This window comes from Pongo abelii, chromosome 7, assembly GCF_028885655.2.
Source record: "Pongo abelii isolate AG06213 chromosome 7, NHGRI_mPonAbe1-v2.0_pri, whole genome shotgun sequence".
NCBI lineage: Eukaryota > Metazoa > Chordata > Mammalia > Primates > Hominidae > Pongo > Pongo abelii.
This window is the reverse complement of record NC_071992.2, coordinates 160,581,527-160,597,955: the sequence shown is the minus strand read 5'-3', so window position 1 is coordinate 160,597,955 and position 16,429 is coordinate 160,581,527. Positions and strand designations below refer to the sequence as shown.

At 54.5% G+C, this 16,429-nt stretch overlaps 2 protein-coding genes across 5 annotated transcripts; both read right to left on the bottom strand.

Annotated features, from left to right (window-relative positions):
• Nucleotides 1–6,033: 6,033 nt before the first annotated feature.
• GPAA1 (glycosylphosphatidylinositol anchor attachment 1) lies at nucleotides 6,034–10,531 on the bottom strand. Of its 4 annotated transcripts, none has more exons than XM_063726939.1 (12): nucleotides 9,208–10,531; nucleotides 8,924–9,103; nucleotides 8,676–8,838; nucleotides 8,370–8,517; nucleotides 8,191–8,292; nucleotides 7,901–8,097; nucleotides 7,622–7,818; nucleotides 7,355–7,508; nucleotides 7,092–7,187; nucleotides 6,751–6,941; nucleotides 6,487–6,657; nucleotides 6,034–6,368 (listed from the first exon to the last, which is right to left on the bottom strand). In XM_063726939.1, the coding sequence occupies exons 1-12, from the start codon at nucleotides 9,897–9,899 to the stop codon at nucleotides 6,125–6,127; spliced, it is 2,535 nt and encodes an 844-aa protein (XP_063583009.1). In that variant the 5' UTR covers nucleotides 9,900–10,531; the 3' UTR covers nucleotides 6,034–6,124. The 4 variants fall into 4 exon arrangements, with proteins under 4 accessions (XP_063583009.1, XP_054375223.2, XP_002819594.1 ...); XM_054519248.2 differs by having other exon boundaries at nucleotides 8,727–8,838; nucleotides 9,208–10,528; XM_002819548.4 differs by having other exon boundaries at nucleotides 8,727–8,838; nucleotides 9,426–9,908.
• A 1,036-nt stretch (nucleotides 10,532–11,567) lies between these two features.
• Nucleotides 11,568–13,883, bottom strand: EXOSC4 (exosome component 4). The gene is made up of 3 exons (XM_024251128.3): nucleotides 13,313–13,883; nucleotides 12,065–12,271; nucleotides 11,568–11,972 (listed from the first exon to the last, which is right to left on the bottom strand). The coding sequence occupies exons 1-3, from the start codon at nucleotides 13,481–13,483 to the stop codon at nucleotides 11,613–11,615; spliced, it is 738 nt and encodes a 245-aa protein (XP_024106896.1). The 5' UTR covers nucleotides 13,484–13,883; the 3' UTR covers nucleotides 11,568–11,612.
• Nucleotides 13,884–16,429: the final 2,546 nt, after the last annotated feature.

The following is a 16,429-nucleotide window of genomic DNA, read 5'->3' as shown; positions in this document are numbered from 1 at the left end:
AAAGCTAAAAACAAAGAGCAAGGGAATGAGATGTCCACAGGGGCTTTGAAAAGCCCAAAACATTTTTGGGAATACAGGTCATATACACATGGAGGACTATGGATATACTTAGGAGAGACCTGAAAAAACCCTAAACTCTCACCTCTGGCTGACCTTGAGGCTCTATACAAAGGGAAGTCTGAGGAAGAGAAATTTAAAAAAAGAAAGAAATATGAACTGGGCCTCAGAGACCTGTGGGACACTATTAAGCACACCAACATATGCATAGTTTCAGTCCCAGGAGTAGACTAGACACAGAAAGGAGTAAGAATACTTAAAAAAGAATAATAATAATAATGGCCAAGGCTGGGCGCAGTAGCTCACACCTGTAATCCTAGCACTTTGGGAGGCCGAGGCAGGCAGATCACCTGAGGTCGAGAGTTCAAAACCAGTCTGACCAACATGAAGAAACCTCGACTCTACTAAAAATACAAAATTAGCCAGGTGTTGTGGCGCACGCCTATAATCCCAGCACTTTGGGAGGCCGAAGTGGGCAGATCACATGAGGTCGAGAGTTCGAAACCAGACTGACCAACTTGGAGAAACCCCATCTCTACTAAAAGTACAAAATTAGCCAGGCATGGTGGTGCATACCTGTAATCCCAGCTACTTGGGAGGCTGAGGCAGGAGAATTGCTTGAACCTGGAGGTGGAGGTTGCAGCGAGCCAAGTTTGCACCATTGCACTCCAGCCTGGGCAACGAGAGCAAAACTCTGTCTCAAAAAAAAAAAAAAAAAAAAAAAAGGCCAAAAACGTGCCAAATTTCATGAAAAACATGAATCTGCACATCTAGTTTTTTTGTTCAACAAACACTAAGTAGAATAAACTAAAGGAGACACATAACAAATTGTTGAAAGACAAAGAATCTTGAAAGCAGCAAGAGAGAAGTGACTCATCATATAAAAATAATTCTTGGCCGGGCGCGGTGGCTCACTCCTGTAATCTTAGCAGTTTGGGAGGCCGAGCCAGGCAGATCACCTGAGGTCAGGAGTTCGAGACCAGACTGGCCAATATGGCAAAACCATATCTCTACTAAAAATACAAAAAAAATTAGCCGGGCCTGGTGGCATGCACCTGTAATTCCAGCTACTCCGGAGGCTGAGGCAGGAGAATCGCTTGAACCCGGGAGACGGAGGTTGCAGTGAGCCAAGATTGTACCATTGCACTCCAGCCTGGGCAACAAGAGTGAAACTCCTTCTCAGAAAAATAATAATAATAATAATAATAATAATAATAATAAATGCAAAAAGAAAGGAAAAAAAGAATTCTCAACAAAATTAACAAAAGATTTCTCCTCTCAAACCATGGAGGCTTGCTGGGTGAAGTGGCTAACGCCAGTAATCCCAGCATGTCGGGAGGCCAAGGCAGGCGGATCACCTGAGGTCAGGAGTTCGAGAACAGTCTGGCTAACATGGTGAAACAGTTGGAAGACTTATATCGCCCAATTTCAAAACTTGATTAGGTTTATAGTAAGTTTTAGTACTGACAGAAGGATAGGCATATAGATCAATGGAATAGAATTGAGAGTCCACAAATAAAGTCTATGACTATACATCTATGGTCATTTGATTTTTTTTTTTTACAAGGGTACTGAGACCAATGGAGAAAGAAGAATCTCTCCAACAAATGGTTCTGGGACAACTGGATATTCAAAGCTGCAATGAGCTGTGATCATGCCACTGCACTCCAGCCTAGGCAACAGAGTTGAGACCTTATCTCAAAACAAACAAAACAGCTGGGCACGGTGGCTCATGCCTGTAATCCTGGCACTTTGGGAGGTCGAGGTGGGTGGATCACCTGAGGTCGGGAGTTTGAGACCAGACTGACCAACATGGAGAAACCCCATCTCTACTAAAAATACAAAATTAGCTGGGCGTGGTGGTGCATGCCTTTAATCCCAGCTATTCGGGAGGCTGAGGCAGGAAAATCGCTTGAACCTGGGAGGCAGAGGTTGCAGTGAGCCATGATCGAGCCATTACACTACAGCCTGGGCAACAACAGCGAAACTCAGTCTCAAAAAAAAAAAACACAAAAACCCAAAAAACAAAAACAAAAAGCCAACAATGATTTGCAAAACAAATGTCAATGAATGAAGTTGGCTCCTTTACCTCACACCATTTACAAGAACTGAAAAATAACCAAAGATCTAAGTTTAAGACCTAAAACCAGAAAATTCTCAGAATAAAACATAGGCAGGCCAGGCGTGGTGGCTCACGCCTGTAATCCCAGCACTTTGGGAGGCTGAGGTGGGTGGATCACTAGGTCAGGAGTTCAAGACCAGCCTGGCCAACATGTGAAACCCTGTCTCTACTAAAAATACAAAAATTAGCTGGGCGTGGTGGCGCGCACCTGTAATCCCAGCTACTCAGGAGGCTGAAGCAGAAGAATCACCTGAACCCAGCAGGTGGAGGTTGCAGTGAGCCGAGATCGTGCCACTGCACTCCAGCCTGGGCAACAAGAGTAAAACTCTGTCTCAAAAAAAAAAAAAAAAAAAAAAATATATATATATATATATATATACACCAATTGCCAATAATATATTTATATATATATATATATATACACCAATTGCCAATAATATGAAAAGATGCTGTAGTTTCATTAATCATTAGGTAAATGCAAATCAAAACAGAAATGCAATGCCACTTCACACCCACTAGGATGGCTGTAATCTACAAGATGGACACTAGCAGGGCTGGGTGTGGTGGCTCACACCTGTAATCCCAGCACTTTGGGAAGCTGAGGCAGGTGGATCACCTGAGGTCAGGAGTTTGAGACCAGCCTGACCAACATGGAGAAACCCCATCTCTACTAAAAATACAAAATTAGCCGGGAGTGGTGGTGCATGCCTGGAATCCCAGCTACTCAGGAGACTGAGGCAGGAGAATCGCTTGAACCTGCGAGGCAGAGGTTGCAGTGAGCCAAGATCATGCCACTGCAGTCCAGCCTGGGTGACAAGAGCGAAACTCCAACTCAAAAAAAAAAGAAGATGGACACTATCAAGTGTTGGTAAGAACGTGGACATTGGAAGAAGCCAAAATATTTGTAAAAATATAAAATAATTAGTGGGGCGTGGTGGTGCACGCCTGTAATCCCAGCTACTCGGGAGGTTGTAGAAAGTAAAAAGTTTCCTCTTCAAAGTTTCCCTTCTTGTTAAAAAATAAATTGTAAGTGTTTCTTTTAAAGACTAACTTCCTTCAAGCCTCCTTGCTTTGTGCTAATAACTCTTTGTTAAGCCCTATCTATGGAGCTGTTAGATATAAAGGAATAAGGACATTCTATGTCCTTGAACTTTAACCAAAATACTTGTGTTAAACATGCTCACAGGCACGTAGTACATTCTATGTCCTTGTATTTTAACCAAGATATTTGTGCTGGACATGCTCACAGGCATGTCCCAGCTTGCAGCCTATGCCCCTTGCTTATTTGGGAATATTATTACTTTTCTAAGTCCTTTAGTAAGCAACTTCCTCTTTTCCTATGTTCTCCATTGCTTTTACCTATTTAAAAAAAGTTTTTAAGCTGTTAGCCCATCGGGTTCAGGTCTGGCTCCAGCCAACGGAGACAGGACACAGTAGCAGGGACAAGCTGCGTTGAGAGATAAAAATTGCTTCCCTCCTTTATTCAGGTATGCTCTCGCCATCATTCCATCTGCAAGGAGCACCCTTTCTGCAGAAAGTAAAATTGACTTGCTGAGAGAACTTTTTGTCTGAATGCTGATCTTTCCTTGTGTTACCAGGAAACAAACATTCCGCTTCTAAATAAACATTTTACATATAACAGAGGCTGAGCCCAGAGAATCACTTGAACTTAGGAGATGGAGGTTGCAGTGAGCCGAGATCTCGCCATAGCACCCAGCCTGGGCGACAGTGAGACTCTGTCAAAAAAAAAAAAAAAAAAAAAAAAAAAATCCGGGAGGGGTAAACGTGGAGCCTGAGCTCATGTCATTACTGAAAATCAGAACAGAAATCCTACCTCCCTAACAAAGCAACCTTGCCATTCCCACGGTCCCCTTTCAAAACTTGTATAGGCAGGGAGAATTCTGCACAAACTACTCAGAACACAAGCAAGGCATCCTTTAGCTTTTCCCCCCACCGTATGTATTTTCATGATTTGTGCTTTAAGTGACTGCCAAAGTCCTGTTAAAAAAACAATTGAGGCTGCCAGGTGTGGTGGCTCTCATGCCTGTAATCCCAGTACTTTGGGAGGCCTAGGTGGGTGGATCATCTGAGGTCAGGAGTTTGAGACCAGCCTGGACAACATGGTGAAACCCTGTCTCTACTGAAAATACAAAATTAGCCAGGCATGGTGGTGCACACCTGTAATCCCACTACTTGGGAGGCTGAGGCAGGAGAACTGCTTGAACCAGGGAGGTGGAGGTTGTAGTGAGCCGAGATTGCATCACTGCACTCCAGCCTGGGCAACAGTGCAAGACTCCATCTCAAAAACAGAACAGTTGAGGTCAAAGCCCAGCTAAAATGCCTGGAGGGTGATTTTGTATCAGATGTCATCTTACAAAGAGAACAGGAGACCAAGACAGAGATTTCTTCTTGGAAAATAGGAGACTGACAGATGAGTCTCCCTTGCTGATTTAGCAGGGGAGGCCCCTGTGATGCCCACCTAGGAGGTGTTCCTAGGGGTACTGAGAGGCAGCGGAAACCAGCCAGGCTAGGGTGGGGACTGCAGGCATCCACCCAACCTCAGAGGAAGTATTCACTGGAGAAAGTGACTAGAGGCTCCAACCTCTGGGACAAGGGGGCTGAAGACAGGCAAGTTAATTATGAGGCTACCAGTCACAGTGGGGTTCCTGATACCCCCTCATCCCCACTGAGCCTCAAACAATGCTGGACACAGAGAATGTAAGCCCACCCAGCAGACATGTGTTTCCTCTGCAAAAACTCTGGAAATCACCTAGGTGCTCACCCTGGGAGCCCTCTGCCCATCCCCCAACTGTGGAGCCCCATCAATAGACTAACCCCCAACACCAGGGGTCTCATGAAAAGGGGAGCCTCCCGCAGGAAGACATGCCCCAGTGAAGAGGCAGTGGCCTAGAGAGTAGGGCACAGGGAGGGCACCCTCCTCGGGACCTCCCAGACAACAGGCCATTTGGGGACACTGTACTGAAAGGACCCTGGCCCTCAGTTGATTCTAAGGTGCTGTGGCTTCTCCAGGCAGCACAGCTCTGATTCCTGAGGCCTGTGCATGGTTGTGTGTGGCTGCGGCACCTTTGCTTTCCTGTGACCAGAGGACTCTCTAGCCGCAGCACCAAGGTCTCTGACATGGCCCTGGCATCACCTAAAGGCCACAGGTTTTTCCTTTCTTTTGGAACAGATGGTGGTCTTCCCAGTTCCTTTCAGAGTCCTGGTACAACAGCCTGCTTCTCTCCTTGCTGGCCCGTCAGTGCCCTCTCCCGTGGGGCTCTTGTCCCCGTGCCCCGCCTGCTCCTGGGTGCTGGCTCCACTGTGTTGCCTGCCCAGCCCCTCATGGGCATCTCACCTGGGCTGACTCAACTCTGAGGAAGCCAGACCGGGTGCTCCTCCCTGCTCCATCCCAATCCCACACCAAGGCGCTGGCCTTGCCTGGGCCCCATGCCATGCACCCTGGGCCTCCTCTGCAGGGCTCCAGCTCCAGCCTCTTAGTCCTAGCAGTAAAGATGGTGTCAGGTGGTTTCTGGGTGCCTCAGCTCCTGGCAGGCCCTCCAACCATGGCCATGGTGTATTCACCTTCCCAGCACTGTTCCTGGCACAGTACCACACAGAAATGCACACAGCCCTCTGAGCCTGCATGGCACCCTCCAGGGCTGAGAGTGCACCTGAGGCTTACCTCCCAGGGCTGATACAGCAGCAGAGCCCTGGTTGGCAGGAATGCTACCCAGTAAGTGGACTACAGCAGCCCTTGCCAGAGAGGAGGTGTGAGGAATGCCAAGCCCTGCAGACAGAGGCTTCTCACCCCCATGCCCCGGGGCCCTACATGGACAGCGGGCCAGGAGCTCAAATAGCTGCTGAAACAGACACTCATTTATTTCCCCAGAAGGAGGCAGAATGGGGTCCTTGGGGAGTCTCTGTCCCAGCCTGGACAGGCAGATCTCACTTCCAGAAGAGCACATTCCAGAAAAGCAGCCAGCAGGGGTAGAGGCCCAGGGACAGCAGTGGGAAGAGCAGGGCACCGTAGGTGTGGTGCTCCAGCACACCCTGGGCCAGCGCTGCCAGGAAGAGCTGCCAGCCCTCGGCCAGTGACAGTGGCGCCTCCTGCAGCTCCCGCCACAGGAACAGGCTGCCAAGGAGCATGGCTGCTGGGCTGGTCAGCACCAGCAGGGCAGCATAGAGGGTCCTGGGTGGAGAAGCAACATCAAGGTAGGCTCCATGGTGGGGGAAAGGGCTATTGAATGAGGGTGTGGTCTGTGATGAGGGCACAGGCATTAGGAGAAGTGGGGCTGATCCATACATACCGGGGCCCATGAGGCTTGGCAAGTGCAGCGGCGGGCACCATGCTGGTGGCCAGCAGGAAGCCCAAGGAGAAGTTGGTGAGGGCGATGCAGCCCAGCTGCAGTGCTAGGTAGATCAGGGCTACCAGCTTCAGTGCCATCCAGCCCCTGTCTGGGGCCTGTGTGCTTACCACCCTGCAAGACAAAGGGCTCAGAGGCCACCCACAAGCTGTCTGCATGTCCGGGAGACCTCTACCCCTGCCTCCCGCAACCAGCCCAGCCTCTCACCGGTGGGTATTGTGGGGCAGGGCCAGGCCAGCTGCATAAATCGCCAGCAGTGTCAGCACCACAGCCTCAGCCTCTGCCACTGGGAAGTGCTGGGTGGCAACGTGTTGGCCCAGCACTGGCAGGACATAGAGGGCCAGTCCCATGGCCTGCGAGATCAGCAGAGGTGCCACGAGCGAGGCCAGCCCCACACCCTGCAGGGCACACAGGCTCTTGGAGATGGGCCCTGGGGCCAGGGGATCCCCAAAGACCACCACCATCCCACCAGCTGAGGCTAAGTTGCAACACTAAACACTAGTCAGACCCTGGAAGCCCATTCCAACAACAGAAGGGGGTGCCATCACCTGTGATGGGGGAAGGGGGACACTGGGGCCAGGGGCCCCCCCGGGCTCCTCAAGGCCCATTCCGGCCTCATGCAGCTGCATCCACAGTTCCAGAGCGTAGCCCAATCAAGGACCCCAACAAGAGGTGTAACGGGATCTGCCCAGAGGGGGACCCAGGGCTCACCCCCATACCCCACCCCCCATCAGGATGGAAGACTCTCCCCAGCCTAGAGTTGAGGAGACTGGAGGCTGGTCACAAGCAGACGGCAAGGGGCAGAGGATATCTTGAGACCAAGGACCAGGAGCAAGAAGCCGACAGCGGGCATGTAGAGGCCGATGGAGACGAAGCGGGAGAGGCCGGGGAGCAAGTAGAGGAAGAAGGACTGGTGCAGGCGCTCCAGGAGGTGGTTGAGCTTGCGGAACATGCCCTCCAAAGCCCTGTCAGGTGTGGGGCAGGTTCATGGCTGGCCAAAGCCACCAGGCCATCCCCCACTCCGCTCCAGCTAGACCCCATCCTGGGCATGGAAAGCGGGGGACCAGAGACTACTTACTTGCCCACTGCCACCAGGTCATACTTGTACTGGCGGAAGCTATTGATGCCACGCAGGGTTAGGGCCTCCACACGGTAGCGCAGGAAGAGGCCATGGGAGCCGTGGGGGCGGCCAGAGGCCTGCCGCAGAACCATGAGCAGCAGTGTCTGCAGGCCCTGCAGTGGTCCGTCCAATGACGTCCAGTCCTGGGGCTGCAGCTTTAGAGGTGCAGGACAGGATGAGACAGCCCCTCCCACAGACCCTGTACCCTTCAGCCCTCAGGCAGGCAGGCAGCCCCACCTTGCCCTGAAGCGTGCACAACAGGCCCCCTTTCTGGCAGAAGGTCTGGAAGAGATTGAGCAGGTCAAGGTTGGGCAGCTGCCCGTTGAGCCCCTCCACAGCCACATCGAGGCTGGTGACCACATCACTGCTCAGCTCCAGGGCCACAGCCGCCTGAATGGCCCCAGCTCGGCCCTGCAGGGGGGACGACTGCATGCCTGTAGGAGCAAGTGAATGAGTGCTAATGGGGGATCTGGTGAGGACAGTGACCCTGAGAGGGGGACCAGGGCAGGCAAGACAAGAGAACCTACCAGTGACATTGACATCGTGGTAGGCTTCAAGCCAAGCTTCAGTGCCCAGGAGGTCATGTTCTGTTACCAGGAAGATGATATCTTTGGCCCAATAAATCTGCCCTGGAGACGAGAAGCAGGATCAGCAGGGTCTGGGGCACTGACCAAAGCCCTCCATGGCCAGCAGCCCTGAGACTCACCCCGGAAGTGGGCAGCCAGTGCCAGCAGCAGCCCCACAGCCTGGCTGTTGGTAGAGTCAGAGCCACAGGGCACGGTGAGCACAAGTGACTCGGTGCTGGCAGCACGCGGGGCCCGCAGGATGCCGTACACATTGGTGCCTGACACCATCTGTATGCAGTATCGGTGGGGGGAACCTCAGTGTAACTTTCTGGTAGGGGGCTGAAGGCCCCCCCCGTTTCCTAGCCCTCCAATGCCCACCAGGGATTTCCCTCCCACCGAGCTTCCTGGCCCCATGACACCCCCGCAAGGTGATACCCAGCCCATACCCCTCCCTCAAGGTGCTTTCTGGGCCCAGGCACACCCCACTCCCCCAATACATAGCGCTCGTGGGTCTCATCTGGGAAGGGCAGTTTCCGGGAGAAACTCTGCGTGTAGACCTCCAGCCCTACTGACCGCATCGTCCGTTCAAGCCAGGCCACTGGCAGAGCCCTGCAGACACGAAGGGAGCCTCTGAGCAGAGCTCCCCGGCCTTAGCCACCACTGCTCGCCCCATACGCCCTGCTCTGCCGCTCACCCCGACTTCTTGCGGTGGGCAGCGAAGTCCCGGGCAAAAGCCCGGGCGCGGTCTCCGCCCGCAAACTGCTCCTCCACCATGGTGGAGCCCATGGCGTTCTCCGACATGTAAGTGCGCTGGGTCAGCGGCGGGAAAACCAGCGCCAAGAACCAGGCGATGCCCGCCACGTAGCTCAGCACGCTGTGAGAGAGGACGGAGGGGCACCGGAGCGTCAGCGGGTCCTGAGACGCCGACCCGAGGCCACAACCTCCACACCCGGGGTCGATCGCGGGGGTCTGAGAGACCTAAACCCGGAGTCCTGCATCGGGACGCCGGACCCGAGGGCTAAGCCTGGGCCTGATATCCTCAGTGCTTCCAGAGGGCAGGAGCGGAAGGGCGCGAGCAGCCGGAGGGGCGCGAGCAGCTGGAGCGGCCCCGGCCCTCGATGGGGACCGCGCATGGGGCCGCCGGCAGCGCGAGTCCAGGGCCCTCGGGTCCCCGCCTCCCCGAGCCCCGTCCTCACCACAGCGGCGCGTTGAGGCGCAGCACGAGGCGGGCGAGCGCGCGCCGGCGAACCGGGTCCGACAGGAGGCCCATGGCGGGGCAGGGCGGCGCGGCTACGGACCCTCTCCCACCTCCGGACCCTCTCCCGCCTCCAATCACCGCCGCGGTGCCCGCAGGCTGCTCCTGTCAGACCCGGGGACCCGCGCTCGCCCGCACTTCCGGTCCCAGAGACGCTCGCGCCGGCGCGCATGTCCAGAGCAGAGGGCGCGCGAGCCCAGAGCAGCGGCCGGCTCGAGGGTGGGCGGTGCTGGTGAAGCCGGCAGGACGTGAGCGGGTTTGGGAGTCCGCTAGGCGCTGCCCCCAGGAGAGTCGGGCCCGCAGTGCACCGCCCCGGAGGGAGGCAGGTAGCCCCGCAGCCGGAGGACAGCAGGCCGAGCTGGTCGGGGGCAGCGAGATAGAGCCGGCTGGAAGGCCCGCAGGAGTCAGAGGTCATGAGCCAGGCAGGTGGGTGGAAAGCCGGCGGCGGTCAGAGAATGGATGCCAAGCGAGACTGCCAATGACTCAGGACGTCCCAGTGGAGTCACAGCGTGAGCCCAGCACCGAGGTTTTCAGTCAGATGACTGCAGAGAAGATGCTGATGGCACTACTGGCCAAAACGGGCTTCACTGGAACCGGGGTGTGTGCATTATAAAGTGGGGGAGCCTATATTCTCACTGTCCAGGCCAGGAGATCCTTGGAATATTAGGGGAGAAGCAGTCCCAGGGTCCAGACTACAGGGGCTGGTAGTTGGGGCTCCGGCAGGTCTGTGGGCCAGAGGTGAATGAAGGGAGAGTTTGCTCAAGAGGGTGCACTTTGGGAAGGTAAGGTGGGCGGATCCTTTGAGATCAGCCTGGACAACAAAATGAGACCCAGTCTCTACACACAAAAAATTTCTTTTTAAATTAGCCAGGTGACTGGGGCATGCCTGTAGTCTCAGCTCAGGAGGCTAAAGTGGGAGGATCACTTGAGCCTGGGAGATCCACACTGCAGTGAGCCGTGGTCACACCACTGCACTCCAGCCTGAGCACAGAGCAAGACCATGTCTCAACAAACAAAATAGTGGTGGGCAGAGAGAAGGGTCAAAGCTGAAGACTCCGTGTGAGAACAGGTTTTTTTTTTTTTTTTTTTTTGAGACAGAGTCTTGCTCTGTCACCCAGGCTGGACTGCAGTGGTGCAATCTTGGCTCACTGCGACCTTCAACTCCTAGTTCAAGTGATTCTCCTGCCCCAGCCTCCCTAGTAGCTGGGATTACAGGTGCCTGCCATCACACTAATTTTTGTATCTTTAGTAGAGATGGGGTTTCACCACGTTGGCCAGGCTGGTCTCAAACTCCTGACCTCAAGTGATCCATGAGAACAGGTAATTTTTGTACTTTTATTTTTTTTAGATGGAATCCTGCTCTGTCACCCAGGCTGGAGTGCAGTGGCACGATCTTGGCTCACTGCAACCTCCGCCTCCCAGGTTCAAGAGATTCTCCTGCCTCAGCCTCTTGAGTAGCTCAGATTACAGGCATGTGCCACCATCCCCAGCTAATTTTGTTTTTTTTGTAGAGACAGGGTTTCGCCATGTTGGCCAGGCTGGTCTCAAACTCCTGACCTGAAGCAATCCGCCTGCCTCAGCCTCCTAAAGCTCTGGGATTACAGGCGTGAGCCACCATGCCTGGCTGTTGTACTTTTAGAGCCCAAGATAAGCAGCAGGAAAAGCCCAAGGGGCTCCAAGCCATAGTCCAGAGGCTGTGGGACATGGCCCCCACATCTCTAGGGTGGGTACCCAGAGCCAGCCGAGTTCTTCCTCAGCCCTTTGCTCAGGGCCCCCGACGTGCTGGAATAAGGGTAACAGATTCCTCAGTCTAATGGCCTGGCTCATCTTGCCAGGCCCTGCTTCCTGCTCAGCTGCCTTGAGTCCTTACTGGGACATGATGCTTTTTCCACCCAGGGCCTCCCCCACAGCAACCCCCTAATCCACTGTTCTCTTCAGGGTTTGAATCAGGCTACACAGAGGTAAGTAGTTCATGTGTGGGCGAGGGTCCCTGGTCATCCCCAGGAGCCAGCACCAGACCAAGCTCTGCCAGGCTTCACATGGCCCTGAAGTGCTGTTGGGTGATAACGTACAGTGAGGGGTGTATGGGCAGAGGAGGGTTTTATTCTGGACATGGGTGGCTGGGTGGTCAGTCCCCCAGCAAGATAGAGGCCTCACGCACATGCTGCCGGACCACTCTGTCCAAGAGGGTGTGCACATCTCGAGCAGCCTGGGCAGCAGCCTCCAACACCCGCTCCAGGTGGTCCTCGTGCAGCCGGGCATCCATCTCAAGCAGCGCAATCTGTCCTGAGGCTGGCAGCAGGGCCAGGGCCAGCTGGGGGCCACCAGCTGCTTCCTCCACATGGCTGAGGTCTGCCAGGGCTGTGCCGTCCACGAAGCCAGCTGAGCACGCACACACAAAGTCTCTCATGGGTATCCCGGCATCCAGCACTGCCAGCGTGGCTGCATTCACACAAGCCGCATAGGTCCCACCATCTGCCTGTAGCACCTGCAGAGACCCCAGGGTGTCAGTCTATCAGACTCCCTCCCCAACCCCATCACACCATTCCCTCCCTGGATTGATGGCTGCAGCTGGCTCACCTGCACATAGATATCAATCTGGGAGCGTGGGTGCAGCTGTGTGAGGATGGCTGCCTCGAAAGTCTGGCGGAGCTGCAGGCCCATCTCACAGGACTTACGGTCCCCATGTCGCCGTCGCTTGCGCTCACCTGTGCTGAAGGTCGCTGAACTATATTGACAGTTCACTAGGGCCCTGTCCGGCAGGGCTCGAGCCCGGGAGCCGCGGATCTGGAAGAGGACAGACACATGAGCCAGGCCCACTCCTTCCAGCTCACACTCCGCTGTCCTCTGTGGGTCTGCCTCTCCCTCCACTTTCAATGCCTCAGCAAGAGGCAACTGCGTTACCTCCAAAACAAAGCCCCCTGTTTTGCACTCTCTGTCTTGCATGTGTTGCCCTCTGGCACCTTTTAATTGGCTTCCTTGTGTCCATCCTTGCCCCATTCCCTGCCAACCCAAGTTTACAAACATCAAGGCTGATTGTCTCACCTACACACTCAAACCCTAATTACCTTACAAAGGTTTCACATTACATATGAAATAAGATCCCAAATCATTTCCCTGGTCTACAAAACCCTAAGTCCTCACCTCCCCGGGAACCCTCAACCCGATTTGGAGTTATCCCCTCTTTCCCCACCAGCAGTCTCTCTGCTCTGCATAAGTGCCTTGCTTGTTTTCACCACCGTGGTCTTCGCCCTCCTGGTTCCCTCCGCCCGGAAAGCAGAGCTCCCACACTCATGCGCTAAGCAAACACCCTTTCAGTACCTTCGCTGGCCAGGCACAGTTACAGCGCTGGAAACACAGCAATGAAACCAGATAGTTTTATGTAAAGTTCCTGTCTTTAGGAAGCTTATGTTCCAGCAAGGAAAGAAAGGGGAAAATGCTTACGCAAAATAGGCATTTGAGATTGTAGGTGCACAAAAGACAAGGGTTTATTGTAGGGCGAGAACTACCGCGTGGATAAGGCCGTCTGGGAAGGAGTGACGTCGGAGTAGAGCCGAGAGGAGAGGGAGCGAGTCGGGGAGTGCCTGGCACGTTGAAGAGCCACAAAGAGGAAGGAGGGCGCAAGGACAGAGACCGATGAGAAAGGCAGGACCACCACGCAGCACACTAAGGACTTGCGTTTACTCCGAGTGAGATGCGGTGCTGAGCATCGGCTGTGTAGACTGAGGCGCGCCGGCCGTTGCCCCTCAAGTCCCCGAACCTGTGCTCAGCCCGGCTGCCCCGCGGCTCCCGCGGCCACACGATTCCCCATCCCGCACGCCCACTCGCCTCGTGCGGGCCGTAGACCACCGCCAGCGCCTTGGTGTTGCCCTGCTCGATGTAGGCCGAGCCGTCAGCCTGCGCGAACACGCCCATCCGCGCCTGGATCTTGCGCAGCTCCCCGGCGCGCCGCCCGTCCACCCGGTAGCCCTGGTCCGACAAGAGCTCCAGCCCCGCCATGCTGCCCGGCCGTCAGCTCCGCTCTCTGCCTACTTCTCTGAGCCGCGGGAGAACTACAGCTCCCGGCGGCTCCGACCTTCCCGAATCTACGGTTTCCGGCGGCCGGCCATCACTTCCGGTTCCGGGGAACTACAGCTCTCCGCGGCCCCGACCTCCCTGGATCTACGGTTTCCGGCGGTCAGCTGTCACTTCCGGTCCCGGGGAACTGGAGTTCACCGCGGTCCGGACCTCCCCGGATCTACGGTTTCCGGCGGTCCGGCTCCGCTTCTGTCTCCGGGGAACTGCGGCGGCGCCGTCGGGGAAGCAGCAGCTGGGCCCGCAGCCGTTCCCGGAGCTGTGCCACGGGTGCCAGGAGGTGGGCGCCCGCCGAAGGAGGAATTCCCCAGTCACGCCCTCGTGACCAGTGGTGCCTGCATTCAGCCCTTCCCCGCGCCCCAAGCGTGAAAGTGGAAAGATCAATCCAGTGGGTTGCGACACTGACAGGAGAAGGCATTGAGCGGTCCTAGGAAAGTGACCAGGCTGGTGTCCCAGGATGGTCCACACCTGGCACCTCTCCAGTCCTCTCATGCCCTCCTTTTACACCGAGCTTCCACACTGCAGTCAGGTGGGCCTCCCTTTTCCCTTTGAGGATGCAGATTTCCTCATCCTTTGCAGAGAGGGGTTGTATGTCTTGCCACTTAACCTCAGCGGCTTCAAAGAATAACAATCATTCTATTATCATGTGCTGCAACCTGGGGTTATCTAGGCTCAGCTAGGTAGTTTGCACTTAGGATCTCTCCTACAGTTGCTGCCAGATGGTGGCTGGGGCTGCAGCCATCCTAAAGCTTTCTCCCTCACATCTTTGGTGGCTGATGCTGGTGGTGGGCCAGGACCTCACAGCGCCTGTCGGGCAGCACACCTACATGTGGCTTCTCCATACAACCAGGGCTTCCTTGCAGTATGGCAACTGGGTTCCAAGGGTAGCCTTCCAGGACAACAAGATGAACAACATGTGCATGGTATTTTTAGGAGCTAGCCTCAGAAGTCACATAGTGTCCCTCCTGCCAGACTCTGTGGGTCAAGGCAGTCAGACAGATCTGCCCAGGCTTAAGCGATGGGGACAGGGACCTCACCCTTCAGTGGGAGGAGTGTCAATATTAGGCTGTAGGAAGAGCAGGTGGGCTAGGGAAATGTGGTCTGCTGCAGGGGCCCCAGTTCAGCTGTCACAGCATCCCCTCCGAGGTGGTTATGCTCTCCTGAAAGACTGAGAGGCATGAGAGTGAATGGGCAAGCCACAGACCTGCTGCTGCAGCTGGTCTGAGGCCATGACAGGTCACCATCCTCTGCCACCGGCCACCCCCGATTCCCCACCCTCTGCTCTACAGCCACTCTGCTTACTGTGGAGCAGCCGAGGCCCTTTTCCCCTTGCAGTCTGTGCTCTTACTGTCCCTGTTCTTACTGAGTCATCGTTTTTTTCGTTTGTTTCTTTGCTTTGTTTTGGTTTTTGAGATGGAGTGTTACTCTGTCACCCAGGCTGGAGTGCTGTGGCACAATGTCAGCGCACTGCACCCTCCACCTCCTGGGTTCAAGTGATTGTCCTATCTCAGCCTCCCAAGTAGCTGGGAAGCTGGGATTATAGGCACCTGCCACTATGCCTGGCTAAGGTTTTTTTTTTGGAGACGGAGTCTCACTGTCACCCAGGCTGGAGTGCAGTGGCACAATCTCAGCTCACTGCAACCTCCACCTCCTGGGTTCAAACGATTCTCCTACCTCAGCCTCCCAGGTAGCTGGGATTACAGGCACGCGCCACCATGCCCTGCTAACTTTTTTTTTGTAGTTTTAGTAGAGATGGGGTTTCACCATGTTGATCAGGCTGGTCTTGAACTCCTGACCTCAGGTGATCCACCTGCCTCGGCCTCCCGCCACCGCACCTGGCCATTACTGGGTTGTTGTTTCGGCTGTCCACTGAGAGTCCTTGCCGCATACGGGAAGACTAGATGCCCAGGGAGCTCTGTGGACTGCCCACCCCAGTTGTGTAGCATTGACCGTAGCAGCTCAGGACAATGAGGATGATGTTGGTCTTCAGCCTAAGGAGTCTGAAGTGGGCCAGTGATAGCTGTGCTTCAAGATCAGTGGAACCTTTGCTGTGTTCCCTGGTGGAAATATTCACCTTCAGGAACTAGGCCTGCAACCTGGCAGCATTCCAGGTTTAGGATTATGGGGCCACTCCTACCTCACACCTTTGGTTCTCTGACCCTCGTACTCCAGCTTTAGGGTACACACGGGTCAATTCAAATTTTGGAGGCCTAAAGCTTATACAGATTCAGGGGCCATGAGAAGTATCCCCAAGACCCCTCCAGAGTAACCGATTTGCTAGAAGTACTCACTATAGACTTGTCCTCACGGCTAAGATTATTACACAGAGAGCATATAAGTCTGAATCAGCAAAGAGAAAAGGTGCAGGGGATGAATTCCACAGGAAATCAGGTGTGAGCTGGCCGCGTCCTCTCCTAGTGGACTCCACAGGAAGAAGCTGGAGCTGTGCGTGTGAAATGCTGTCTGCCTGGGAAGCTTCTTAAGACACTCGGCGCCCTGGGGTTTTATGGAGGGCTGGTCACATACACAGTCTGTGCCAAGCATGTGCCGAAATTCCAGACCCCTAGAAGCAACACAGGTGTTCAGCATGAGCCATGTTTATACAAACAGTCTAGGCACAGTGAGACACGCTTACCAGGGAGTGGGGGAACCATGAAAAGCCCAAGTTCCAGACACCCACTCTTCAAACTTACCTGTGAAGAAGAGCTTCTCAGGCCTGCCGTTAACTCTTCTACGCAGTCTTCTTTTGAAACATAAGACAAAATTATATATCCAAAACTAAGTGAATAGTGAGAAAACAAGTCCCAACACATAACAAACATTTTAAAAGTTGACAAATACTACAAACATCACAAAATGCAGAAAACCTGC

Bases quoted from the DNA above. Each gene is read 5' to 3' on its own strand.
- EXOSC4 (XM_024251128.3), bottom strand. From the start codon at position 13,483: ATGGCGGGGCTGGAGCTCTTGTCGGACCAGGGCTACCGGGTGGACGGG. The intron at 12,272-13,312 runs GCGAGTGGGCGT...GTCCTCTTCCAG, and splicing joins TGGTCTACGGCCCGCACGAG to ATCCGCGGCTCCCGGGCTCG. The intron at 11,973-12,064 runs GTGAGCCAGCTG...GGGTCTCTGCAG, and splicing joins AGATTGATATCTATGTGCAG to GTGCTACAGGCAGATGGTGG.
- GPAA1 (XM_063726939.1), bottom strand. From the start codon at position 9,899: ATGACCTCTGACTCCTGCGGGCCTTCCAGCCGGCTCTATCTCGCTGCC. The intron at 9,104-9,207 runs GTCTCTCAGACC...CCTCTCTCACAG, and splicing joins ATGCAGGACTCCGGGTTTAG to CGTGCTGAGCTACGTGGCGG. The intron at 8,098-8,190 runs GTAGGTTCTCTT...TTGCTCCTACAG, and splicing joins CCACGATGTCAATGTCACTG to GCATGCAGTCGTCCCCCCTG.